The 23,695-nt window shown below is 49.7% G+C and overlaps 1 protein-coding gene across 7 annotated transcripts; it reads left to right on the forward strand.

Moving 5' to 3' along the window:
- Window positions 1–1,397: 1,397 nt before the first annotated feature.
- On the forward strand, window positions 1,398–22,660 carry LOC146341959 (eukaryotic translation initiation factor 3 subunit C). 7 transcript variants are annotated; one of them, XM_084805334.1, is made up of 21 exons: window positions 1,398–1,507; window positions 2,709–2,853; window positions 5,468–5,533; window positions 5,785–5,974; window positions 7,260–7,385; window positions 7,916–7,970; window positions 8,100–8,209; window positions 9,289–9,413; window positions 10,161–10,317; window positions 10,455–10,558; window positions 12,280–12,421; window positions 12,600–12,725; window positions 12,940–13,033; window positions 14,687–14,874; window positions 16,197–16,421; window positions 17,410–17,773; window positions 19,205–19,364; window positions 19,985–20,050; window positions 20,510–20,597; window positions 20,916–21,078; window positions 21,829–22,660. In XM_084805334.1, exons 2-21 carry the CDS (start codon window positions 2,753–2,755, stop codon window positions 21,912–21,914), a joined length of 2,736 nt encoding a protein of 911 aa, XP_084661460.1. In that variant the 5' UTR covers window positions 1,398–1,507; window positions 2,709–2,752; the 3' UTR covers window positions 21,915–22,660. The 7 variants fall into 7 exon arrangements, with proteins under 7 accessions (XP_084661460.1, XP_084661458.1, XP_084661462.1 ...); XM_084805332.1 differs by having other exon boundaries at window positions 1,398–1,475; XM_084805336.1 differs by having other exon boundaries at window positions 1,398–1,475; window positions 9,292–9,413.
- Window positions 22,661–23,695: the final 1,035 nt, after the last annotated feature.

The following is a 23,695-nucleotide window of genomic DNA, read 5'->3' on the forward strand; positions in this document are numbered from 1 at the left end:
GGATGAGATGGCTAGATAGCATCACCAATGCAACGAATATGAACTTGAGCACGCTCCGGGAGAGAGCGCAGGACAGGAAGGCCTGGCGTGCTATGGTCCATGGGGTCACAAAGAGTCGGACATGACTGAACGACTGAACAACAACAACAAAGATAAATAGATGAAATTGTTGAGGAAATGTCCAAGTGAGTTCCTGTGAGCTATTCTAGGGATACAGTTGCTCTGATGTTTTTTAGGACGTATCTCTGAAGCTGTGTTGGCCTGGCCTCTGAAGTGTAAAGGCCCCATGGGGAACAGCCCAGAGTAGACACTCCCCTGTAATAGACGCTTCCCTAGCCATAAAGTCAGCTAAAAGCAACAAATGCTGCAGCCTAGCTATCTAGCAACCCAACCCCAGTCCCCAAGCCCTGCCTTAAGTATGTGTTCTTTCAATATTCTCAGGTTTTGCTGAGTTGCTGGTGGAAGGGAGTTCCACAGCTGTGGGAATATCAAATGGTGCAAGAGACTGATATGTGCTATTCTTGGTAGTTTAATAAGTGTATGAGTGGTAATTCATAGTTTTTAATTGGGGTAAATTGAATGAAAGGGGTGTGGAACCTGTGGCCCTCCAGATGTTTTGGACTACAACTCCTATCATTCCTGGCCGATGGCTATGCTTGGCAGGTGCTGATGAGAGATGGAGCCCAACTACCCCTGGAATAAAGGTTTGCCTGAGTCCTGAGGTAAAGCAGTGACTGGTAGCTGAGAACGCAACTTTGGGGGTGCTGATATTAGTGAACATATGGTACAGATCAGCCTTCCCCAACTTAGTGCCCTCTAGATGTGTTGGGTTACAGCTCCCATCATTCTTGACCATTAGCCTCACTGGCTAGAGCTGATGGGGGTCGTAGTCCAAAATATCTGCAAGGCACCAGTTTGGGGAAGGCTGGTACAGAGGCTTCGAGGAAATAAGTCGTTATTATCTAGAAAATACGGTACAAAGTCACTGTTGCGAAGCCTCGTCAGGGAGAGGAATACGACTGATTTGCTCCTCGTTGCGGCATTGACGTCACCGCTGCTTAAAATACTTCGCGGCTCCTTTTGGACTACGATGCCCATCATCCCCTCCTCCACGGTTTAGAAAAAAAAAACCCGTGAAGTCATTTTGTCCACGACCATAGATATTAGAAAAGTGTAGAGTGACACACAATCTGAGCTTCCAGTAAAAATTACCCCGTAGGAACGCAAGAGTAGCGCCTCTCCACCACTTAGCAACTCTATATCGAAATCAATGGCACTGTTGCGCCGGAAACCGCCATTTTTTACCGGAAGTGATCATCAGGACCGCGACCGTGTGTGAGAGAAATGACTCGCCCTTTCCTCATGCCTTAGGACGCGACGCCTGGCATGCGTCGCGCATGCGTCGCGGTGGTCGCGCGAGGGGAAGCCTCTCTTCGGTTTTAGGCCCGGCCCGGCCCGGCGAGTGCGTGTGAGGGGTGCGATGGCTGGGCGGAGGAGGGGGCGGAAGGTCAAAGGCTAGGAGGGGAGGGGAAAATTTATGAGGGGGAGAGCGAGAAAAAAGGAACGAGGGTGATAAAGGGGGAGGCCAGCCGCTCTCTGGGTATCTAAGTGGGGAGTCTTGTTAGGAAGAGTGTCCTTGTTTGTCTGTGCGTTTGTTAATTTAGAAATAAATAAATAATGGAATTGTTAAAAACATGGATTTTTAAACAGTTTAAATATGGTAGTATGAATTACTATCATGCAGACCAGGGGTGATGAGCATGTTTGTGGACTACACCTCCCATCAGCCTCAGCCAGCATAGCCAAGGATGAGAAATGATGGGAGTTGCAGCCCAACAACAGAGAGCTAGTGTGGCGTAGTGGTGAGAGTGTTGGACTACTATCCAGGAGAACCAGGTTGTAGTCCCCACTCAGCCATGGAAGCCCACTGGGTGGCTTTAGGCCAGTCACAGACTCCCAGCCCAACCTACCTCACAGGGTTATTGTTGTGAGGATAAAAGTGAGAGGAGGAGGATAATGTAAGCCACCTTGGGTTCCTTGCAAGAGGAAAAAAGGCGGGATATAAATGTAATAAATAAATGAATAAACATCTGGGGGAGTGCATCTGTTGCCCACACCTGAGGTGTACCAACACAGAGCTCATTCTCTGAATGCCAATCTCTAGTCAAAATGGCAGTGTCCTAATCATCATCATCATCTGTCAGCAGCGTGCCTGGTACTTTACTTTTACATAAGGAATATACGACAGGGCACTGCCCCAAGGAGCATACAATTGAAAACTCAGCTCACTGTGAACAACAGAGGAAGGGAAGTGGAGTGAACAGGGAAGTCCTGTGGCTGTTTCAGTTACACATGCTTAGTGTGGTATGGGGTGTAGAGGGTCCTGTATGCTGGGAAGCAGTGCAGTAGTGTAGTAGTTAAAATACTTAACAAGCACTGGGGAAACTTGGGATCAAATCCCCATTTAGCCATGAAGCTTACTGGGTTGCTTTGAGCCTGTCACTATCTCTCAGCCCAACCCAGCTTTGTTGTGAGGATTTTAAAAAGTGGTCAGAAGAGAGCTACATAGGCTGCCCTGAGCTCCTTGGAGGGGAAGGGTGTGATAGAAATGTCAAGTTGGGTCCAGGATCTGCTTTGTGTAGGCGGAAGGGCTCTGCTCATGGAAGTGGGCTCACTGGATCTTTGGATTTCTTCCTCTCATCATCCAGGATCAGGAGCAGCAAGCAACTGACGATCCAGAGCCGCCGCCACCATGTCGCGTTTCTTCACCACTGGCTCGGACAGTGAGTCAGAATCATCACTCTCTGGGGATGAGCTGGTAGCCAAGCCTGTTGGAGGCAACTTTGGGAAACAGTAAGTATCGCTGGGGCTGGGGGAGGATTTGGGGGGGGGGATTAAAGCAGGGGTAGGGAACCTCAGGCCCAGGGGCCAAATCTGTCCCTTTGGGGCTCCCCAGATGGTTACGCCCCCTTTCCCCAACCACCAATTGTTTGGTGGCTTTTGTGCAGTTTCTTCGCCATTCTAAAAGGCTGAGATGCCTCTCCTAAAGCTTAGTTATTGGCAGTAAGAGCTTTAAGCTAGAATATGCTGAGTTTTTTTTGTAATTTTGGCCCCACCCCTTTTGCCTTCATCAACACTCACCACTGGAATGTCTCCCCCAAGGGTTTCTCCAAAATTGAATTCGGCCCTTGGGCTGAAAGAGGTTTCCCATCCCTGGATTAAGGACTCCTCTAACAAGTGGCATGACCTGGGTAGTAAGAGGGGTGGTGTATATGTGTGTAGGGGGCATATTATGACCTTGCAGATTTAAAAGTCAAATGGGGAGTGAGGGTCCCATTCCTACCTTTCCTCCTCAATTTAATCCACTGTCTCCACGCCATACCCAGACTCTGCTCCGCCAGTCTTAATGCTCTAAACGGCCTCTCCTCTTTGTTGGCAGGCTCCTTTTCACTTTCCCCTATTCAGTTCCACTTCTTCCACAAAGATTATCCTAAATCACCTTAGCTGTGGTGTACTTTTTCCTCTTCCTCTGCTATTTGCTGAGGAGGGGCTGGAGCTCAGTGACAGAGCACCTGCTTTGCATGCAGAAGGTCCTAAATTCAGTCTCCAGCATCTCCAGGTATAGCTGGGAAAAACTCCTGCCTGCAACCCTGGAGAGCCGCTGCCAGTCTGTGTCGACAATACTGGGCTAGATGGAACTCATCTAGCTGACACAGTATAAGGCAGCTTCCTGTATTCTGAAGGTGGGAGTCAGAAAAAGAAGCCTGCTCTCATCCTCTGCTCTTACGTAGAGTAGCACGCCATCTGTAAGTTCTCTGGGAGAGGAACATGTCCATTTTGATGCCTATACTTTGTTGGGCAGATCCTGCTGGTAGATCTCTGGGTGATTTGCAGGAAGTAGATCAGCAAGGATTTCTGACTCCCAATTTCTTTAATGATACCAACAACAAAATGACTTTTCTCACTTAAATTAGACTGCTGAAAAAAAGAAAGATATAACCAAGAGTGGCGTTTTGCATGAAGGGGCTGAGCTCAGTTTTGTCCTGGTACTAAAAAAACTTCCTAGGTTCAGATGCACCCTGTTTTTAATTTTAACACCATGTCTTTTGCACCAGGCCCTGGTGAGTGGATCTTCGGGTTTTAGTGAAAGGCAAAGTAGATCCAATAAGTCTGCCCCCCGCCCAGTGTGCGCACGCACACACACACACTAGGCAGCAATAGAGCACAGAATAAAAACTTAGGAGCCCTGTGGACCCTCTCCTTATCTTGTCTTTCATTCTCTGCTTCCTTTTCTCATCTGTGTGTTCCTCCCCACACCTTTGCTTCCTAATGTGTGAGTCTCTCACAAGTCAATAATGGGCTGGCAACTGGCAGACCATGCACAGTGTGATAACACAGCCTGAACTTCCAGTATTGCACCAAAAGCTGCCCTTGGCCATGATTCTCTTTCTCTCCCTTTATGTATTTGTTTAGAACATTTTTACTCCGCCCTTCAGCCAAAAAGGCTCCCACTGCAGCTTACGTTGCAGAAGATCAATAAGAAAGGAAGACGTGCAAACCAAAAGACATGATGCAAAAGGGAAAAAGGGGGGTGAGGTGGGAAGAGGAAAATGGACAAACTTGGGTGCCTGTTTTTAAGGGTACAAAGTTCTGATAATGACTAGCCTAAATGGAGGTGGTCTCTCAGCAGACCTAATAGAGTGGGCTCTGCTTCCTGGCTCTCCGTCTGCTACAGCTGGATGGAATGGCACTTGCATGATGAATACCCTACGTATTTTAAATTGGGAGTTAGATGGGAAAGCTGGCTCAATTTTGGACTGGAAAAGTACTATGGCTGTGTGTGCCTCTTGTCTCATCTCGATGGGACACCTCAGGGAGCAGCTTTGGCCCTGGGCTCCTAGGTGCTCATCCCTAATTCAGGGTTAGGGATGAGCTAGATAAAATACATTCAGACAGTAATATTGGTGTGTGTATACATGTACACACACACACACACCATCAACAGTCCTTTGGCTATTTCTCACGTCAACATCTGTCTGGACATAGGCTGTGCCTTTGAGACTTTTTTCCCTTCTACTTGCTCAAACCTCTGATCAAGGGGTGGGCAACTTCAGGAGCCAATTTCAACCCCCAGGGACTGCACTCCCGCTGCTGTTCTTGCACGCTGCCGAAAGCAACAACAAAACATCCTGTGGGTTGCCAATTCCTGCAACAAACCAAAACACTAGCCTGAAAAGACCAAATTTAGCCTTATGACAGGGCTTTAAAGTGAAATTTGGCCTTTTTAAGTCACTGTCACAGTTTGGCGCCATTGTTCTGCTACTGCTTTCAGGCAAATTCCATGATGCGGGGGCTGGACTTGAGGCCAGGGTAGGGCTGCGTTCATCCCCTGGGCCATGTGTTGCCCACCGTTGCTCTAATAATTGGTTGCAGGAATCCATGGTCTGTTTCTCTCCCTTTCTTGCAGGCCTCTGCTGTTGAGTGAAGATGAGGAAGATACCAAGAGAATTGTGCGTAGCGCAAAGGACAAGAGGTGATGTTTGACTGGCTTGAGGGAGGAGGAGGCGCCTCTGGTTTCTGGAGGATAGGGCCAAGGTCCTATTTTGGGATATCTGGAAAACGTCCCATCTTGTTAAGCAGCTTGTCAGTGGCCTCTTTCCTTTGGGATTGGTGGCACTGTGGCCTCGGAGCATAGCAGCCCCGCCTTTGTTTTTGAGTGACCCAGACGTGTCCCCCTGCCCCCCGAGGTTTAACCACTCTTCCTCCTCTTTTCCCTTGCCCCAGGTTTGAGGAGCTGACCAACTTGATCAAAACAATCCGGAATGCCATGAAGATCCGGGATGTCACCAAATGCCTGGAGGAATTTGAGTTGCTGGGCAAGGCTTATGGGAAAGCCAAGAGCATCGTTGACAAGGAGGGAGTGCCCCGCTTCTACATCCGCATCCTGGCGGACCTGGAGGATTATCTCAATGAGGTATTGAGGAGGGGGCTGTCTTAAACTTTGGGCCTGATCCATCTGGGACCCACACTAGAACAGATTTGAAGGTACTGATATGACTCATGTCTACTTGTGTGAAAGAATGATAATTTATTGAGAGAAAATGGATGCAGACAATAAAAGCAAAGAAAAGCTTGCACGTGCCCCACAGCTTCCTGCTTTAGCTGCTCCGGTTCCCTTAATGCAGCGGGCCATCCCAGGGAGCTGGTTATCTGAGCAGGTGGTGCACCTTCCCCCTCTGAGATGAGAACAGGTAGCAGCCCAACCTGCCCAGGATTTTATAGGATGGGGTGCACATGCCTCCCTTCCTTCACCAAGGAGGAGAAAGGGGGGCTTTCTTTCTTGGCAGGAAAAACAGTTTCTCACAGCAAAAAGGAATAGTCCTATCAGCTAGAAAAGTACACGCTGCAGAACTACTGCTTATTATCTAGCTATTGTTAGTGGCAAAAAGCACTGACCTTCGCTGTACGGCTATGAAAACCAACACTAACTTCATAAATGACTGTGTAAGTTCACACCTGGCTCCTCACCATTCTTCTGAATCCAATACAGGGACAGTAATAGCCATCTCAGTTGCTATTTGAACATTGTTCCTAGTTTTCGTGGTGGTGGCATTGATTTTTCTTTTTTGCATGGGTGCTTGTTTTTAACTATGTGTATTTCATTGTTAAATGGTTTGTTCTGGTTTGCAAGCCACCTTGAAAACTTTGCAAGGTGGAAACAGAAATGTCTTAAATATATGGGGAGCAAGAAGCCATGTAGGGAAAGAGAGGGCAAGATGGCCTTTTTTCATATTTATTACATTTTTATTCTGCCCTTCCTCCAAGGACCTTGTGGCAACACACATGGTCTCTTCCTCATTTTTATCCTCACAATGACCCTGTGAGGTAGTTAGGTGGAAAGGTGGTGACACTTCATGGCTGAGTGAGAATTTAAGCACAGGTCTCCCTGACCTGAATCTGACACTCTCCCCTTGATAGCGAGGCGTGGGCAGCTTGGTACCCTCCAGATGTTTTAGACTACAACTCCATCATTCTTGACCAATAGCCATGCTGACTGAGGCTGAAGGGAGTTCTAGTCCAAAACAACTGGAGGGCACCAGGTTGCCTAACCCTGTTACTGGATCCTAAAGAAGTGGCTGCAGAGTGAAACAGCTGTCCTGTATAGCTTCATCCTGCATGTTTAGAGGAAAGAGGCAAGGCTGATTTGTGGGGCACCACCTGTAATCATATCTTCCTTCCCTCCTGCCTTTCCTCTTCAGCTATGGGAGGACAAGGAAGGCAAGAAGAAGATGAACAAGAACAATGCTAAAGCGCTGAGCACCCTCCGCCAAAAGATCCGGAAGTACAACCGCGATTACGAGACCCAGATCACAGCCTACCGCCAGGTACTGATGCACCCGCAAGGTGGAGGTCATTCAGGGGTGGCAGCTGAGGAGTATTTTCGGTGTGTCGGCGGGTGGGGGGGACGTAATCCTTCGGTAGTGGAGATGGATTTGTACAGAGGTGGACAGAAGGCAGATCTCCAGAGGTTCTGGATTTCAACTCCCAGAAGCCCCAAACAGCATGGCCAATGGTCAGGAATGCTGGGAGTTGAAGTCCAAAACAACCCACCCCGGATTAAAAGCTTTGCCCATCCTGTTGAGGCTTAGAGCAGTCTTCCCCAACTTGATGCCCTCCAGTTGTATGGGACCACAACATGGCTGGCTGGGGCATGCTGGGAGTTGAGGTCCCATACATCTGGGAGGCGCAAGGCCTTGGCTTAAACTACGCATGACAAGCTAGAGCAGAAGGAAGAGTTTGTAACAGCCAGCTTGCGATGGAAGAGTAAACCCTTATGGGTTATAACAAGTAACACGAAGTAGCACTTCATGTGCATCCTGACCCCGGTGTGTCCACCACCTCTGCTTTCTCCCAGAACCCTGAGCAGTCAGCTGATGAAGATGATGACAAGAAAAGCGATGATTCAGAGGGTGAGTGGCTGCACAACAGCAGGTGGGGTCAGTGGAAGCTCTCCCCCAGGCAAGCTTTTGTGTGATTTGGCATATGAGTGCTCTCCTTTCGGTGACAACGCTGCTCCCCACCCCCGTTCCTGTCTCCAGGATCCTCCTCTTCAGGTGACGACGATGACGAGGGAATAAGCGCATCAGCCTTCCTGAAGAAGAAAGAGGGAGCAGCCGAGGGACGTGGCAAATACCTCCAAAAGATAGAGGTAAGATCTCCATGAAGGAACGCCTCGGCCAGGACCAGACTCCAAGGGGCCATCAGCATAGTGTTGCTGATGGGCCCCATACCCTCCTGGCACCCCCCACACCCATTCCTGACTCACTTCCAGGGCATCCTGTCCAAGTTACCCACCTCTCAAGCTGCTTGCCCGCCAAAGCCCCCTACCACCATCAGCCAGCCAGCCCTCCCTTTTTTTTTAACTTGCGGTGGCTTCTTCCCTGCTCCTGCTCCTCCTCTTTGCCCAGCTGACAAAAGGAAGCAGTGCAGCAGCCGGCCAGACAAGCCTAGAGAGTCTGCGCAGCTCCATTTCAAAGTAAAACTTTTTTTAACCTTATGTTTGAGTAGCAGCAATCTCAGCCAGTCAGACAATGCCATTGGGGGAGGAGCCAATGAGGGCAAAGGAGCAGTGAAAAGATAGCCCCTTCACCACTCCGGTGCCATTGGCCACCCCCACCCCCAAGGCATTGTCTGATTGGTTTAGACCACTATTACACAAATGTAAGGTTAAAGAAATACTTTGAATTGTCCAGCTGGCTGCCATGGTGCTTCCTTTTACCAGTGGGGCCCATCTTGGTGAAGAGGCAGAGGAGTGCTAGGTCTGCAGTAGGAGGAAGAGAAACCACAGCCCAGCCCTGGCAGCAACTGCAGCAGGGGCAGGGCTTGGCCCTTTTGAACCTCTGGGCCCTTGGCAGGTCCCTGCCCAAGCCAAACCATGGTGCTGGGCCTGGCCTCGGCACCCCCTCTGTTTGTCTACGCTGTGGCTTGCAGTGCTTCCCTGAAAGTATCTGCCTGAAGAATTTTGGTGCCAGGCAGCTCAGGGTTTCTAGCAGAGCTTGTGGGAGGCAGAAAACCCAAGCTTTTTTGCATCAGGAAAGAATGGCAGAAATTTTCTCAGAAGTGTCAGGAGCAGGGACAAATTTCCCATGAGGCTTAGGTTGGTAAAAGCGTTTCATCGCCACTCTGTGGCCCTTCACTGCTTTGCTGCCCTCCCCAGCTGAATCTGGACAAGACTTTTCCTGCCACATGGTTTACTGGTGCACAATTCTTCTCCCCCCTGTTCCCTAGCAGGATGAAGATTCAGAAGATTCAGATGATGATGAAGACTGGGGCTCATCAGATTCAGAATCCGACTCGGAGTCAGACGAAGATGAGGGCAAATACACCTCCTTGGCCTCTAAGTTCCTTAAGAAGTAAGGGGGCAGCCTCCTCTGGACAGAGTGGGAGGCATGTGCATCGTCTTGGTGCAACCCTTCCTGTCACCCTTTTGAGTAATGATCCTCAAGTCTCAAGCTAGGAGGACGATCAGTCCTGAATTGGCATTTGATCAGGATCTGGAATTCCTAATTTGGGCCCTGGAAGTGGAACGTTTTTGAGCTGTGCTGTGTTCCTAAGATCCACTTCTGGGGTCGAGTGATCAAGGGGCCCGGCCCATCAGTTTGGCCGTTGCTGCTTTAGAGAGCACCACCTGGCCACATCATAACAGATGGCAACAGTGCTGTGTTACCAAGCTATTTTGAGTTAGCCAACCACCTGCAAGGTTGATGGTCACTTTTGTGGCCTAGGCAGTGATGGCAATGTGGAATCTCAAGTGTAAAGGGTGCTCCTTTTTAAACTGAGATGTGCAAGCAGATCAAAGTGGCATCTCAGTTCTGGCTTTGTTTGGGGCATTACCTGGGCCCTTGGGAATTTATTCTATGATAGGAAGCTAATATCTGTAGACAGACAGCAAGGGGGTCTTAGTTGGTTTGGGTAGACATTGGGCAGTTTGTATTTGATGACTGCATAAATCTGGTTCAAATAAGATTTTTTTTTAACCTGGCTTCATTAACGCAGGGCTTGATCTGTAGTTGAGACAAGGGGCTGTTCTTGGCCTTGAGTGAATCAGGCAGCTCAGGGCTTCAGAATCTCTGGAAATCTGTTTAATCCTTCACAACCAGAGCTGGCACTGAGGAGGATAAAAGAATTCTAGAGAAGAAGCGGGAAGAGAAGGCAAAGAAAAAACAAGACCGCAAACACAGGAGAGAGGAAGACGAAGAGGATGACAACGAGGGTGGCGAGTGGGAGAAGGTCAAAGGGGGAGTCCCTCTGGTCAAGGTGAGGCACTGCTTTTGCCCTCTACAGCCATCTGGCAGGGGAGAGTAGGAATGAATTGGAGGGTGTTCACCACCTTCTTTCTTCTCCCCATTCCTCCAATCCCGGTTTGAGCCTATCTTACCTTTTTCCTCCTGCAGGAAAAGCCCAAGATGTTTGCCAAAGGCACAGAGATCAACCACGTTGTAGTCGTGAAGAAACTCAATGAGATCCTGCAGGCCCGTGGAAAGAAAGGCACTGATCGGTGAGGCCACCAAGAGCGGATTTGGTGGGGTGGGGATGGGTTATGTATACACCCCTTGCCCTTCCAGGGATTGGCAAATTGCTTTTGGGCTCCTCTGTGTCACTGTCGCCACCACATGGAGACAAACCTGAGGCGGTGCTAGAAAGTTTATTTTCAAAGGTGTTCCAGTTTCACCTTCAGTACTTCAGAGGCAGCTGCTTTTCCCCAAATGTCTCCTAGTCACTTCTTGGGCACGTTTGGACATCATGCAACTTGAGAATGAGTTGCATCAGCCCTCTTGCTCTGGCACGAGGAGGAATTTGGAAACTTTTGCTTCAGTTTTTGATTAACCATAGCTTGTCTGAATGTAACAAATTGTGGTTAACTTTAACTATCCTTTGTTTGAAACAAACCAACTTTAAAGCATGGGTTATGAATCTGGCTTGCTTAAACAAACCAGAGTTAACATGAACCACAGTTCAGGGTTTGGACGACACACTAAACTCTTGTTAATTGAAATCGGAAGCTACCCCTTCCGAACATCCAGCCATGCCAGAGGAAGAGAGGGAAGGGGGCAGCGCGTGAGCTGAAAGGCTTTCTAAAGTTTGTTATCACCAGAGTTCAGTGTGATGTCTGAGCGCGGCTCTTCTTCCTTGCATAGAAAGTTTCTTTCCCATTTGCAAGTGCTCTTTCAAAAGGAAAAGGAAAAAAACCCTTTCTGTGCTTGAGGTGAGAAGTGACCAGTAGATGGCGTAGAGTGGAAAGATGCCTCCTGATGAAGAGTTGCTTGTTCTCAAAACATCTTAGCCAAGTTTGAGAGCTTCTGTAAATCACTTTTTCTCGCACCTTCTGCAGTTTGCTTCTGGTCTGCAGATTGGTGCTGCCTTCACTAAGACACTATGGCTGCCACTGGCCCTCAGGCACCAGGAGCAAAAATGGGGTGGGGGGAGGCACTATGGATTCAGTATTTTATTTTTTACATTTATATCCCACCTTTCTTCTATCATGGAACTCAAGGTGGCAACATGTGGTTCCCAGGTGGTCTCCCCTCCAAGCACTGACCAGACCCAAGCCTACTTAGCTTCAGCGAAGTGGCTGCCTCGTGCCTTCAGACTATGTCCTGGGACATTTCCATTGCTATTCCAGGAGCAGTGGAAAGAGCCTTAGTGGGTCTGCAGAAAGAACAGGCATGATTTAATGAAAGCATTTGCATCCTGTCATATTTCTCTGGGACTCAGCGTGGCATGGCTGGATGCCCAAGCAGTACCTGCTTAGTTTCAGCAAGGTGAAACATAGGAAGCCGCCTTATACCAAGTCAGGCTATGTGTCTGTCTAGCCCTGTATTGTCTAGACTGACTGGTTTCAGGCAGAGAGAGGTCCCTCTCCCATCACCTGATCCATCTAACTGGAGATACTAACGGTTGAACCTGGGACCTTCCGCACACAAGGCACGGTTTCTCCCACCGAGCTGCGCCCTGCTCCTCCAAAGCTGCCTGCGTTGTGGTGTCTTCAGACCACGCCATGGTGTCTGATACAGTGTTCCAAATCTTTCCGCTGCAGGAAATAATTCCAAGGGATATGAAAATGCAGAAGGGTTTCTGCAAGGGTTAAGAGATCTTAGCACGGGGCGGCAGGGGTCCTGCTGATGTGGGACGCCATCTCCACCCCTCCCAGCACACTATCGTGCTGATGATCTCCTCTTCTCCGTGCCTCTCTCCCCTTCCTGTTTCTCCTCCCCACAGGGCAGCCCAGATCGATCTTCTGCAGCTTCTGGTTGGGATTGCAGCAGAGAACAACCTGGGCGTTGCCATTGATGTCAAAATCAAGTTCAACATCGTTGCGTCTTTGTACGACTACAACCCCAACTTGGCTACGTACATGAAGGTATGGAGCAAGGAGGGATGGCGGGTGAGGGGGAAGCTACTTCAGCACAGCACAAGGCTTTGCCCCTGCCCAGTACTGGCTGTAGGGTGTGCAACCCTTGTACATTAACAGTTTCCTTCCCATAATGCCAAGGGCCTCAGCCATTTCCTGTTTGCTCCTTCTCTCCCCTCACGGACAGCCGGAGATGTGGCAGAAATGCCTCTCCTGCATTGACGAGCTTCTGGACATCCTCTTTGCGCAACCCAACATCTTCATTGGTGAGAACATCGCAGAGGACTCTGAGAACCTGGCCAACAATGAACAGGTGAGTGTTCCTGCAGCTGGCATCTGCAGATCCTCCCCATCCTCAGGGCATCCAGCCCCCACAGGGCCAGACGGTCCACCTTGAGATCCACAAGAGGGGAGTGGGCAGGCTGCTGGTTTGAAGTGGCATGCGAGAAAGAAGGGGAAAGAGGGTGCATGTGTGTGTGTCTTCCTAGCAGTCTTGATCCGACTCATCTATTTCTTTCCATGGCCAGCCCCTTCGTGTCCGCGGCTGCATTCTGACCCTGGTGGAGCGGATGGATGAGGAGTTCACCAAGATCATGCAGAACACAGATCCCCACTCCCAAGGTGAGTGTGTGTGTATCACTGTCACAGTCACAGAAAGGGGACTTGAGGGCACAGGCAATGGAGGGAGATGGGATGAGGGTGAAAGGTGCAGCTGTCGGAAGGGAATGGCCATGCTGGCTTGGGATGATGGGGGTTGTAATCTCACACATCTGGAGGAGACCAGTTTGGTCTAGCATGGTCTCTGCAGTGCCTTTAGGTATCCTGCTATCTCTGCTGTGTTTCCCCAGAAGAGTCACCTCTGCCTCTGACAACTGTATTTAACTAAATAGCAGCACCTCTGAATCTTGCCTGCTCTTTTTCTGAACTGTGGTGGGCTGGACTTAATCTTCTCCGTATTTGCCTTTGGCACACCTTTTTCATAGCCTTGGCTGCAATGGCATTAATGCAAGAACTTTGCTGTCGTTTCCCCTAAAAGTAATTCAGTCTCTTTTACCATCTTTCTCCATATTTTGGTTTATACTATATATGATTGTCCAAATCCCATTGAGCAAAGCCCAAAGCTTTTTCTTTCTTTTTTTCTGGACACGGATGTGGCGGCCATCAAAGTGGAAGGTAATGATGAAGCCATTGCCATGGTGTGATGGAGAGCTAACACTTCTGCTCCTTCCTGTTGGCAGGACCGTGCTTTGTTTTCCCGTCTCCGTGAACCAACAAAATCCCACAAAGGGTGTATCTTGTCCCAAAGTAAAAGTTGCTCCCACTAGCAAGCCCTTAAATGAGGTTTCTTCCCTCCCAGGCCAGTTGGAATGAGTCAGACAGGGAAGCAGGGGATTGGGCCCTACAGAAACTATGAGCCAGTTATTATGTGGAATAAATGGTAGAAGTCAATATACTTGCCAGGCTTTCTCTTTTCATGCCCGCTTGCTACAAAAACTCAAAAGATAAAAGTTCATAACTTTTTATGGTTTTACAAAGAGTGGAGGGGTGGCAAGAGGAGCTGTATGAGTAGATGACAGATAGTGAGCGGAGACAATGAAAAAGGAGCAGTCAGTCCACGCACAGAGGTCCCACCCTGACACCATTGTTGGACAAGAGCCTGTATGTTCTCTTGCCCAGTAACCTCCCTGTGCGTCCCTCCCCCCACCTCTGTGCAGGCCGGGGCTTCTCAGGACCGTGTTGTCAGATTCTCTGTGGCAAATGGGGGAAAGCACCAGCCACGCCTGTAAAAGACTGCCGTTTCGCTCCAATGCTGAAAGATCTGCGCTGGTTGCCAATTGCTTTCTGGGCTCAATGCAAAGGGTTCGGGTTTAAAGCTCTAAATGGCTTAAGGCCCAGCTATCTGAGGAACCGCCTATCTCAGAATGAACCTGCTCAGTTCATTAAGGTCAGCAGGAGAGGCCATTTTGAAGACACCCTTGGTTGCAGAGGCCTGCTTGTTGGGCAGCTGGGAAAGGGCTTTGTCCTGCATTGCTCCCAAACCTTGGAAAGCCTTCCCTTCGGAGTTGGCACTGGTCCCCACGCCCTCTCTGCATTCAGGCACCTCTGTCTAACTTGACCTTTGAAATTGTTACGGTTTTTAACGCCGTTTTACGATGTTTTTATCCAATTATGGTTTTTATGTTTTGGACCTTTTTATTTATTCGGACCTTTTTGTAAACTGCCTTGGGTAATCTCAGAAGAAATACTATAAATAAATGTTACCTTTTCTGCCAGAGTATGTGGACCACCTGAAGGATGAGGCCCGAGTCTGCAAGATCATAGACCGGGTACAGACCTACCTGCAGGACAAGGGGACCACAGACGAGATCTGCCGCATCTACCTGCGCTGCATCCTCCACACCTACTACAAGTTCGACTACAAGGCTCACCAGCGGCAGCAGGGCCCGGCAGGGGACAGCAAGGTCTGTCAGCCTCACTGGCAGTGGGGCCCCGCCAACCACAGCTGGCTTGCCAGAGCATCCCCACTCCATGGTTGCAAGTACGATAGATAGGCTTTGTGTGGAGGGTAGTATGCCTGAGCCCTAACACTTGTCATGCCCTAAATCCTCCTCCAACCTGGTGCCCCCTCATGTTTTGGATTACAACTCCCAGAATCCTTGACCATGCAGGCTAGGGCTGTTGAGAGTTTTAAGCCCAAAATATCGTGAGGGCACCAGGTTGTGACGACTGCCCTCAATTGTCTAATATGTAGGCATGTGCCTTATATCAGGTGTTGTCTCCTCCGAGGGTGCAGAACCTCATGGCTGGGGGCCAGATCTGGCCCTCTGGAATTCTCCAGATAGCCACACCCCTTTTTCTCGACCACTGGTCATTTGGTTGTTTCCAAGGATTTGTGCAGTTTTTCCCCCTATTCGAAAAGGTTGAAATGCTCTCCTAAGGCTTAATTGCCGGCACTAAGACATTTTAGCTGAAACAAGCTGGTATTTTGGCCCTGCCCACCATTGGAATGCGGCCCTGAGAGCGTCTCCAAAATGGCATTCGGCCCTCAGCTGAAAGAGGTTCAACACCCCTGGTAGACTGACAGTGGCTCTCTCCAGGGTTTCAAGCAGAGGTCTCTCCCATCACGGGCTACCTGATGTTTCTGACTGGAGATACCATGGATTGAACCTGGGACCTTCGGCATGCAAAGCATGAACTTCACCCCCGGGCTGTGGACCCTTCCCCTAAAGGAGGTTAAGCTCTGTCCGTCAGCCTTGGGGATGGTATTGGCGTGGCAGGGAGAGGCATGTTGTCAGTGACTTGGAAATATTACTGACAGGTTGGGAGAACATGAAGGAACTGATACCCTAAGACACATGCTTACAGCATGGGTGCCAAAGGCTTGGTGTGAGAAGAACATTAGTGGTTTTAGGGCTTGTCTGTGTTTTCAGTTTAAACTTCTACTGAATATTGGTTTACTTTCCATAGTTTTCCTTCAAAAGATCCTTGGAAGGGAGGAAGTGTGTATGAGAGGGGGGCGGGGGAATGAGTGTGAGATTGCTAAATGTGCTTCATAAAGAAACTTGGTTCCCTGTCACAAAACTACAATTCCCAGCATTCCCTGGCTGGGAATCTGACCATTAAGCAGATTTATATTTGCATTGTAGGCAATACCCTTAGTTTTGTGCTGGCAGAGGAGGATAGCAGAGGTCAGGGAGTGGTTAACACACCTGCACTAGGGTGAGATACTGGTGTGTGGAGGCATCTGCTGGCTCTTTACATTGTGTGACCCGCTTGCCCACAGTCGGAACAAGACCAGGCTGAGAATGAAGCTGAGGACTCGGCCGTGCTGATGGAACGCCTCTGCAAGTTCATCTACGCCAAGGATAGGACGGACCGGATCCGTACCTGTGCCATCCTCTGCCACATTTACCACCACGCCTTGCATGACCGCTGGTACCAGGCCCGTGACCTGATGCTCATGAGCCACCTGCAGGACAACATCCAGCACGCAGACCCACCTGTGCAGGTTAGGGAGCAAAACTGGAGCGGGGGGCGGGGGCGGGGGCGGGGGAGCTTAGGTGCAGCTGAACCAAGCCAGTCCCTTGAGAGCAGCGAGCAAGTGCTGCGGCGGGCTATTGGGAGCCAAGACACTGTCGGTTGCCTATGTACATGATGGTGCACGGCCTGGAAGAGAACAGCACCTCTTGTCATCCTGCGCTGTTTGTCCTTCCTGCGGACCACATACATATCCAGTGGATGGTGGCGGAGTGGAGCCAGGGCTCTCAGGGCTACAGTGCTGGCACTTCTTTAGGAGCGGGGACTCTGACATCATCTGCCTGCCCCCTCAGCATTCCCTCTGAGCTTAGCTGCAATCCTCACAGTAGCTAGGGAGAAAGGAATTTTTCCCAGCCACCATATATTGTTCCCTTTTGTCATGCAAACTATATTTGGGGTGGCTTGGTTTTGAATGGGCAATTAAGGCCCATGAGTTGCTCCTGCTGGAGATGAAAACTGCTGCAACTGGTTTCTTGGTGTGGATCAACCCAGCTGCCTGAATGTTTGGACTGTCCTTGGAGGTGTGGGTGTGGGGACTGTCACATTGAGGGCCTACACTTCAGCACTTACCGCTATGCCACTACCGGTGGGGCTAGCCACAGCCATCCTGTGTGGTTGATGAGACTTCCTGTCCTCATGTCACACTCCATCCCACCCCGCTCAGCAACACACTCACTGCTGCTCACAGTTGCTGCCTCAGAGATTAAAAAGTGGTTGGTGTAACAAGCCAGGATGGATGGGAATGAGAAAGGGGTGGCCTGGGAAAGAATGAAAGACTGGAGGAGGCTAATAAAGCAAAGGGAGCTTACAATTCTCTGTCTGCCCCACCTGTATTATGAAGGAAGGATGCAGGAAACGGATGTTTGGGGTGGGCCAGATTTACTTGGCATCGCCCCATAGCGTTTGGGGGCCGAAGGCAGATAGTTCCCAACCCCCTTAAACCCTCTTGGCTCTTGCAGATCCTGTACAACCGGACGATGGTGCAGCTGGGCATCTGTGCTTTCCGCCAGGGCATGATCAAAGATGCCCACAACGCCCTGCTAGACATCCAGTCAAGTGGACGAGCCAAGGAGCTGCTGGGCCAAGGCCTGTTGATGCGCAGCATGCAAGAGCGCAACCAGGAACAGGAGAAGATTGAGAAGCGCCGCCAGGTCCCCTTCCACATGCACATCAACCTGGAGCTCCTGGAATGCGTTTACCTGGTCTCAGCCATGCTGCTTGAGATCCCCTACATGGCCGCCCACGAATTCGACGCCCGCCGACGCATGATCAGCAAGCAGTTCCACCACCAGCTGCGGGTGGGCGAGCGCCAGCCTCTTCTGGGTGAGCGGCCCTGGAATAGCCTGTTCTAGCCATGGAAGCACTATTCTGGCCAACGTTTCTACACCAGCCTGCCCCAACCTGGTGCCCTCCAGATGAGTTGGACTACAACTTCCATAATCCCTGGGCAGATGAGAGTTGTAGTTTAACGCATCTGGAGAGCCCCAGTTTGGGGCAGACTGGTCTATACCCATGCTGCCATCATGACCTGACTAGGCCAACCTGCTCTGGCTTATGAGCCGCTGAGACAGGGATCTTCTTTGGTCTGATTTGAGAAGCCCTCTTTACCTTCTAGGCAGGCAAGCTTATCCCTGTCAAGCATCTTCGGGGCTGTGTGCATTTCTGCATCTGGAAGAGCTCAGTTCTACAACGGTTCACATTGCAGAAATTAAGCCAGTTTGCTTATTTGCATAATTCTGCAAGTTGTGTGGGAGGGGCAAGTAGCTGTGGAGGACAATGAAGTTCCACCTCCTAAGCCAGCCTTTCCCAACCTGGTGCCTTCCAGATGTGTTGGAGGGGGATCCTGGCTGGAGTAGTCCAACAGCCCTGGAGGCCACCAGGTTGGGGAAGGCTGTCCTAAGCAAGAGGACTCTCACTGAGATGTTCCTCTGCCTTCTGTGACTTCACCTGGCATGATCAGGGTTCCACAGATGTTGTTTTGGTATATTATTATCCAGCTGTTACTTACAGTCGCCACCAACCTCCTGTCCTCCTCCGAATCCTAGGGCACGTGCAGAGGGTTCGCAGGGAGGTGAGGTCTTTCCCTTGTGTCTGGCCTTCAGTCCACAGCATGGGAACAAGGACTAGGTGTTCTGCTCTCCAGACAGCCAGGGATAATGGACCTGGTGATCTGGCAGGCTGATTTATGGAAGCCTGGCCATTCCCCATCCTTAAAGGGATGCAAGGCTTTGTTTAATTGGTGGGTTTGATCCATCCTTTAAAAGGTGCCCCCAGTCTTAATCAGGTTTGGGTTTTTTAAAAATTATTTTAATGAGTACTAGTAAATACTGCAGCTTTCAAGCTCCGCTTTAGGAGAAGCATTCCCTCCTATTTGAGAAGAGAAGAAATGCTTCTAAGATACTGATGTCAGGTGTGACACATCATCCTCTATGAAAAACGTGCTTTAGACTTATTGTGTATTCTCATGCAAATTTTTTAAATCTTCAGAAATCAACTAAAATTCAGACAGTTCATCTAGTAAAGGTGGCAGCCCTAATCCATACACTTAAAAATATGTCTTAAGGGCTAGAAACATGGTTTTTGTTTTTTTTATAATATATAAAAGCTGAACGTTTCAGAATCCTGAACTCTTTTTGGACACGTGTGAGGACGTTAAGGAGGTGTGGCCTATCATCCTGGCTAATCCTTTCCACCAAGACTAGGAGTCCCTTTCTCCATTTTACAGCCCCTCTCTCATATCCCCTCTTGCTTCAGGCCCCCCAGAGTCTATGAGGGAGCATGTGGTAGCAGCGTCCAAGGCTATGAAGATGGGCGACTGGAAGACGTGCCACCGTTTCATTGTCAATGAGAAAATGAACGGGAAAGTCTGGGACCTGTTCCCTGAAGCTGACAAAGTGCGCAGCATGCTCGTACGGTCAGTTGCAGGGGAGCATTTGGGGGGTGAGGGTACAGGGGGATGCATGAGTGTTTCTGCTCCTACTCCTTAAGCATGTTGCTGGACAAGCAGAAGTGATGGTACTGAGAAGGGAATCATGGGAGGTGCCTGTTAACATGGGAAGCTTCCTTCTGCTGAATCAGACCCTTGGTCCCTCTAGCTCAAGAGTGTCCACTCTGAACTACAGTTGCCAGGGTTTGAAACGGGGGCCTTCAGCATAGAGGCTGCTGAGCTACAGGGCCTTCCATGCAGGCTGCGGAGGAAGGACTCCAGCCCCGTTCTCCATATGAAGAGGAGGGTGCAGAAGTGGAATGACTGCCAGCAGTGTCCGCCTTGTCTGTGCACAGTTGGGCAGTGAGGAGCCTGGAGGTTGTCTGGGGACAGAAGGGGTGTTTCAGACTCTTTAGAACGCCAGGTGTTTTGGACTTCCAACTCCCAGAGGCCCCTGCCAGCATGGCCAGTGGTCAGGAATGCTGGGAGTTGAAGTCCAAAACATCTGGAGATCTACTTTCTGCCCACCCCTGCTTTAGAGAGGACTCTGTTCCTAGCTCTCATGGCTGCTTCTCTCCCTTGCTTTCCCCCTACCTCTTCCCCAACAGGAAGATCCAAGAGGAGTCTCTCCGGACCTATCTCTTCACATACAGCAGCGTCTATGACTCCATCAGGTACTGCATGGGGATTGGCGTGGGCAGGCCTGCCTCCAAATCTGTCACCTTGTTCAGTGTGGCAGCCCTATTGCCCAGAGTACAGGACGCAGCCCACTTTATGGATGTGGCATTGGTGTGGCTGAGAGTCCCGTGGGGTGGGGGGAGGGCAGGGGGCTTCAGCAGCCATCCGACTCATGAACTTTAATTAAATGAATCCATCCCTTGCGCTCTGTATGCTTGTTATCTGTTGCATAATCACAAGAGCCTTTTGTGGGCCACTGTCCCTCTAGTACAGCCTTTCCCCAGCCTGGCTTCCTCTAGGTGTGTGGGACTGCAGCTCCCTTAATTCCCAACCAGCATGGCCAGTGGGGAAGATGTCTTGCCTGGCAGGCTGCTGCTGTGCCACGGCTTGACGGCCAAATCTCACCATCTCCGCTTCCTCTTCTTCCCTCCCTGAATCTACCTGTCTCCTTCTAGCATGGAGATCCTGTCTGATATGTTTGAGCTGGACCTTCCCACAGTGCACAGCATCATTAGCAAGATGATCATCAATGAAGAGCTGATGGTGAGCGACCCTTTTGTCATAGGGTAGGCAGTGGTGGCAGGTGGGGGGCAGTAACCAGAGGGGACAGACCCAGAGAAAATGTGTTGCTCCTGCACAAGCCAACTCGGAGTTTGGGGGAGGGGGGCAGTCAATGGCTGGTTTCTGCAGCAGCCTAATCAAGGGAAATGGTCCGTGGGATTGCTAAAGAGATCTCAGTTTGATGGAAGGTACTGAGAAAAATAGGCTATTTGGTGCAAATGCGTAGGGAGCTTTTTTTTAAGGCATAGCCAAGTCTCCCTTGCTGGGTTTGTCTGAGCCTTCCAAATCTCGCCTCCCCAGGCCTCCCTAGACCAGCCAACCCAGACAGTCGTGATGCATCGGACAGAACCCACCTCCCAACAGAACCTGGCACTGCAGCTGGCTGAGAAGCTGGGCAGCCTTGTGGAGAATAACGAGAGGGTCTTCGACCAGAAGCAAGGCACCTATGGGGGTTACTTCCGAGGTAAGTGGCAGTTCTGGATGCCACCTCTTATGGTAACAATGCCTTGTTTCCCCTTCCTCTCTCTTTCGTTCCATTAGCTACGTCAAGTATCAGCCACTCCATTCCTTTAGCTGCTTAGTATGTTGTAGAACAGGAGTGGGGAACCTGTGGCCCTGCACGATTATGATGGACTACAGCTCCCATCATCCCTCACCCATGGACACGCTGGCTGGGGGCTGATGGAAGTTGGGAGTCCAACAACATCTGGAGAGCGCCAGGTTCCACTTGCCCTGTTGTAGAGAATCATATATGGCTACTGCTTTCATAGTATTCCCATAAATCTATGCTTTCATTTTTTAAAAGAAAAAGAAATAAACAGTTCTAGCCCTTGTGGTTGTGGAGCAAAATCTGAAAAGTGTTTTGAGCAGTTTCCATTAATTGGGTGGTGCTTCTAGTTGCTTGGGACTGAAGCCTGCTCTCCTTGCCTCGCTGCAAAGCTTCAAACCCTCTGCCGTTCGAATGCTTCTCCCTCCATTCCAGATTAGATGACAATCCCCTCCCCGCAGATTTCTGCAAAGCCAAAATGTGCAGAATTCACTGCAAGATCACAGCCTTGTTCTGGTGGAAGGGCCCAAGGATGTTCACGCCGTGGCCATTTGTATTGGTTTCATTACCCAGAAGCCACTCGACAAGCCCATTTCTAGTGTGTTTTGTGGGCTGCCTTTTTGCCACCACCTTGTTCTTGATCACCTTCCGTCTCTCGCTCTACAGACCAGAAAGACGGCTACCGTAAGAACGAAGGGGGCTACATGCGACGTGGAGGGTATCGGCAGCAAGAGCGGCAAAGTAACTACTGATCTTCGAGCTGCTGCCATGGAGCTTTCTCATAGGGAGAAATCTTATTCCAATTCTCTTGTTTCAAGCACACCAAATAAAGAATTTGTTTGAAAAGGGTCGGATTGTGGTGTCAAGGAGAGGGTGCAAAGCACGTGTATCAGGGGAAAGTGCTCACTGGTTGAGTTCCCCATGGGCCTGTTGCATCCCCAGCCGTCACCCTGTGAGTTCAGCTAGTCACCCTCACTCAGCCTTAAACCTAGGGTCATCCAATGAGCTTCCTGGTTCGAGTGGGGATTTAAACGTGAATCTTTCCAGTCAAAAGCCCAACAACCTATCATGTCATTTATTACTACTGAGCCGTTGCTCTTTAGCCATTAGCTGGAACTGGTTCTGTCCTTGTGGGTTCTGCATGGTACTATAGTGCTATATTCCCCATTACAGTCTGGCAATATTAATTAATTAATTAATTAATTACATTAATTACATTTCTATGAAGCCCACAGCCAAAGCTCTCTGGGCGGTTCACAACAATTAAAACCACAGATTACAAGATGATAAAATACAATATTAAATTTAAAAGTTTAAAACTACAGTATAAAAATAATAAGCAAATAGAACCTAGCTGCAGTGCAAAGATTTAAAATACCATACCAGATTAAAACAGAAACTGAAAAAATGTTACACAAATATTTGCTTAATTTTTGTGAACCACCAGAGAGCTTCAGCTATTGGGCGATATAGAAATGAAATAAAATACTTCACCATTTGCAGGTTTTAAATCCTACTTCTCATTACGCTCACCTGCCTACAAGTGAGGCAATCGGAGGTAGCTACAGAGGTAGCTGCCCAGTGCCTTTCCCAAGTGTTTACTGTTTCTGTACTTCCCACCTACCTACCCTGTGGATCAGCAGCTCCTGTGCCTTGGCCTTCCTCCTCTCTCCAGGGCCAATCTGCTACCAGGTCAGGCTTCGCTGATCCATGAAAGGGGGAGACACAGGGAGGGAAGACAGGCAGGAGGGGGTCACCTTCATTGGCACAGCCTGAAGATGGATCACTGTAGCTGCCAGTGTCCCACTGCTGGGTGAGGGAAGAGATGGAGTGGTGCCCTTCTTAAGCACCAGTCCATTGTTGCCCCCCTGTCTCCACTATTGTTGCCCCCCTGTCTCCACTATTGTTGCCCATTGGAATTCAAAACCCCCTCTCCTTGCACAGATAAGCATGCGTACACATGGTCTGGTGCATTCTCATATTTGTAATTATTTAAAGCTGGACAGGAAGGGTCACGCAGGAGGGGAGGGGAGGGGAGGGGAGGGGAGGCAAGCTCCACTCCTTGGCTACTTGAGCATTTTGCCAGAGGACTTTGGTTCTGAGGACAAACTCCATTTGTGTGTCTTTACTATGGGAGAGAGTTGCAGACGCTTCTGAATGAAGCGGAGCTGGTTGGTTAAGTCCATTAGATATGCTTGTGCAGAAAACCCGTAACAGCAGGAAGCCTAGCATACAATACTCTTTGGACCTTAATATCTGTCTCGTGCCTCAGTAGAACTTTGCTAGTTCAGGCTGGACAAACTAGCACTGCAATAGTGTTCAAAGTCGGAAAAAGCAGGCACAAACCAGGCCTCTCTAAATCATCTTCCCCCAACCTGGTGCCCTCCAGATGTTTTGGACTACAACTCCCACATTCCTAACCATTGTCGGGCTGGTGGGAGTTGAAGTCCAAAACATCTGGAAGGCAACAGGTTGGGGAAGGCTATTCAAACATAACAAAAACCGGGGGCCCGTCTACATGGCACTGCTTTAA

This window comes from Heloderma suspectum, chromosome 6 (assembly GCF_057233095.1).
Source record: "Heloderma suspectum isolate Gila_16-S chromosome 6, 16-S_ref, whole genome shotgun sequence".
In the NCBI taxonomy this organism is placed as follows: Eukaryota; Metazoa; Chordata; class Lepidosauria; order Squamata; family Helodermatidae; genus Heloderma; species Heloderma suspectum.

What these genes read in the sequence shown, in the direction of transcription:
- LOC146341959 (XM_084805334.1), top strand. Translation starts at nt 2,753, where the DNA reads ATGTCGCGTTTCTTCACCACTGGCTCGGACAGTGAGTCAGAATCATCA. An exon ending in AATACCTCCAAAAGATAGAG is followed by an intron (nt 8,210 to 9,288) that starts GTAAGATCTCCA and finishes CCTGTTCCCTAG; the next exon opens with CAGGATGAAGATTCAGAAGA. An exon ending in ACCTGGCCAACAATGAACAG is followed by an intron (nt 12,726 to 12,939) that starts GTGAGTGTTCCT and finishes TTCCATGGCCAG; the next exon opens with CCCCTTCGTGTCCGCGGCTG.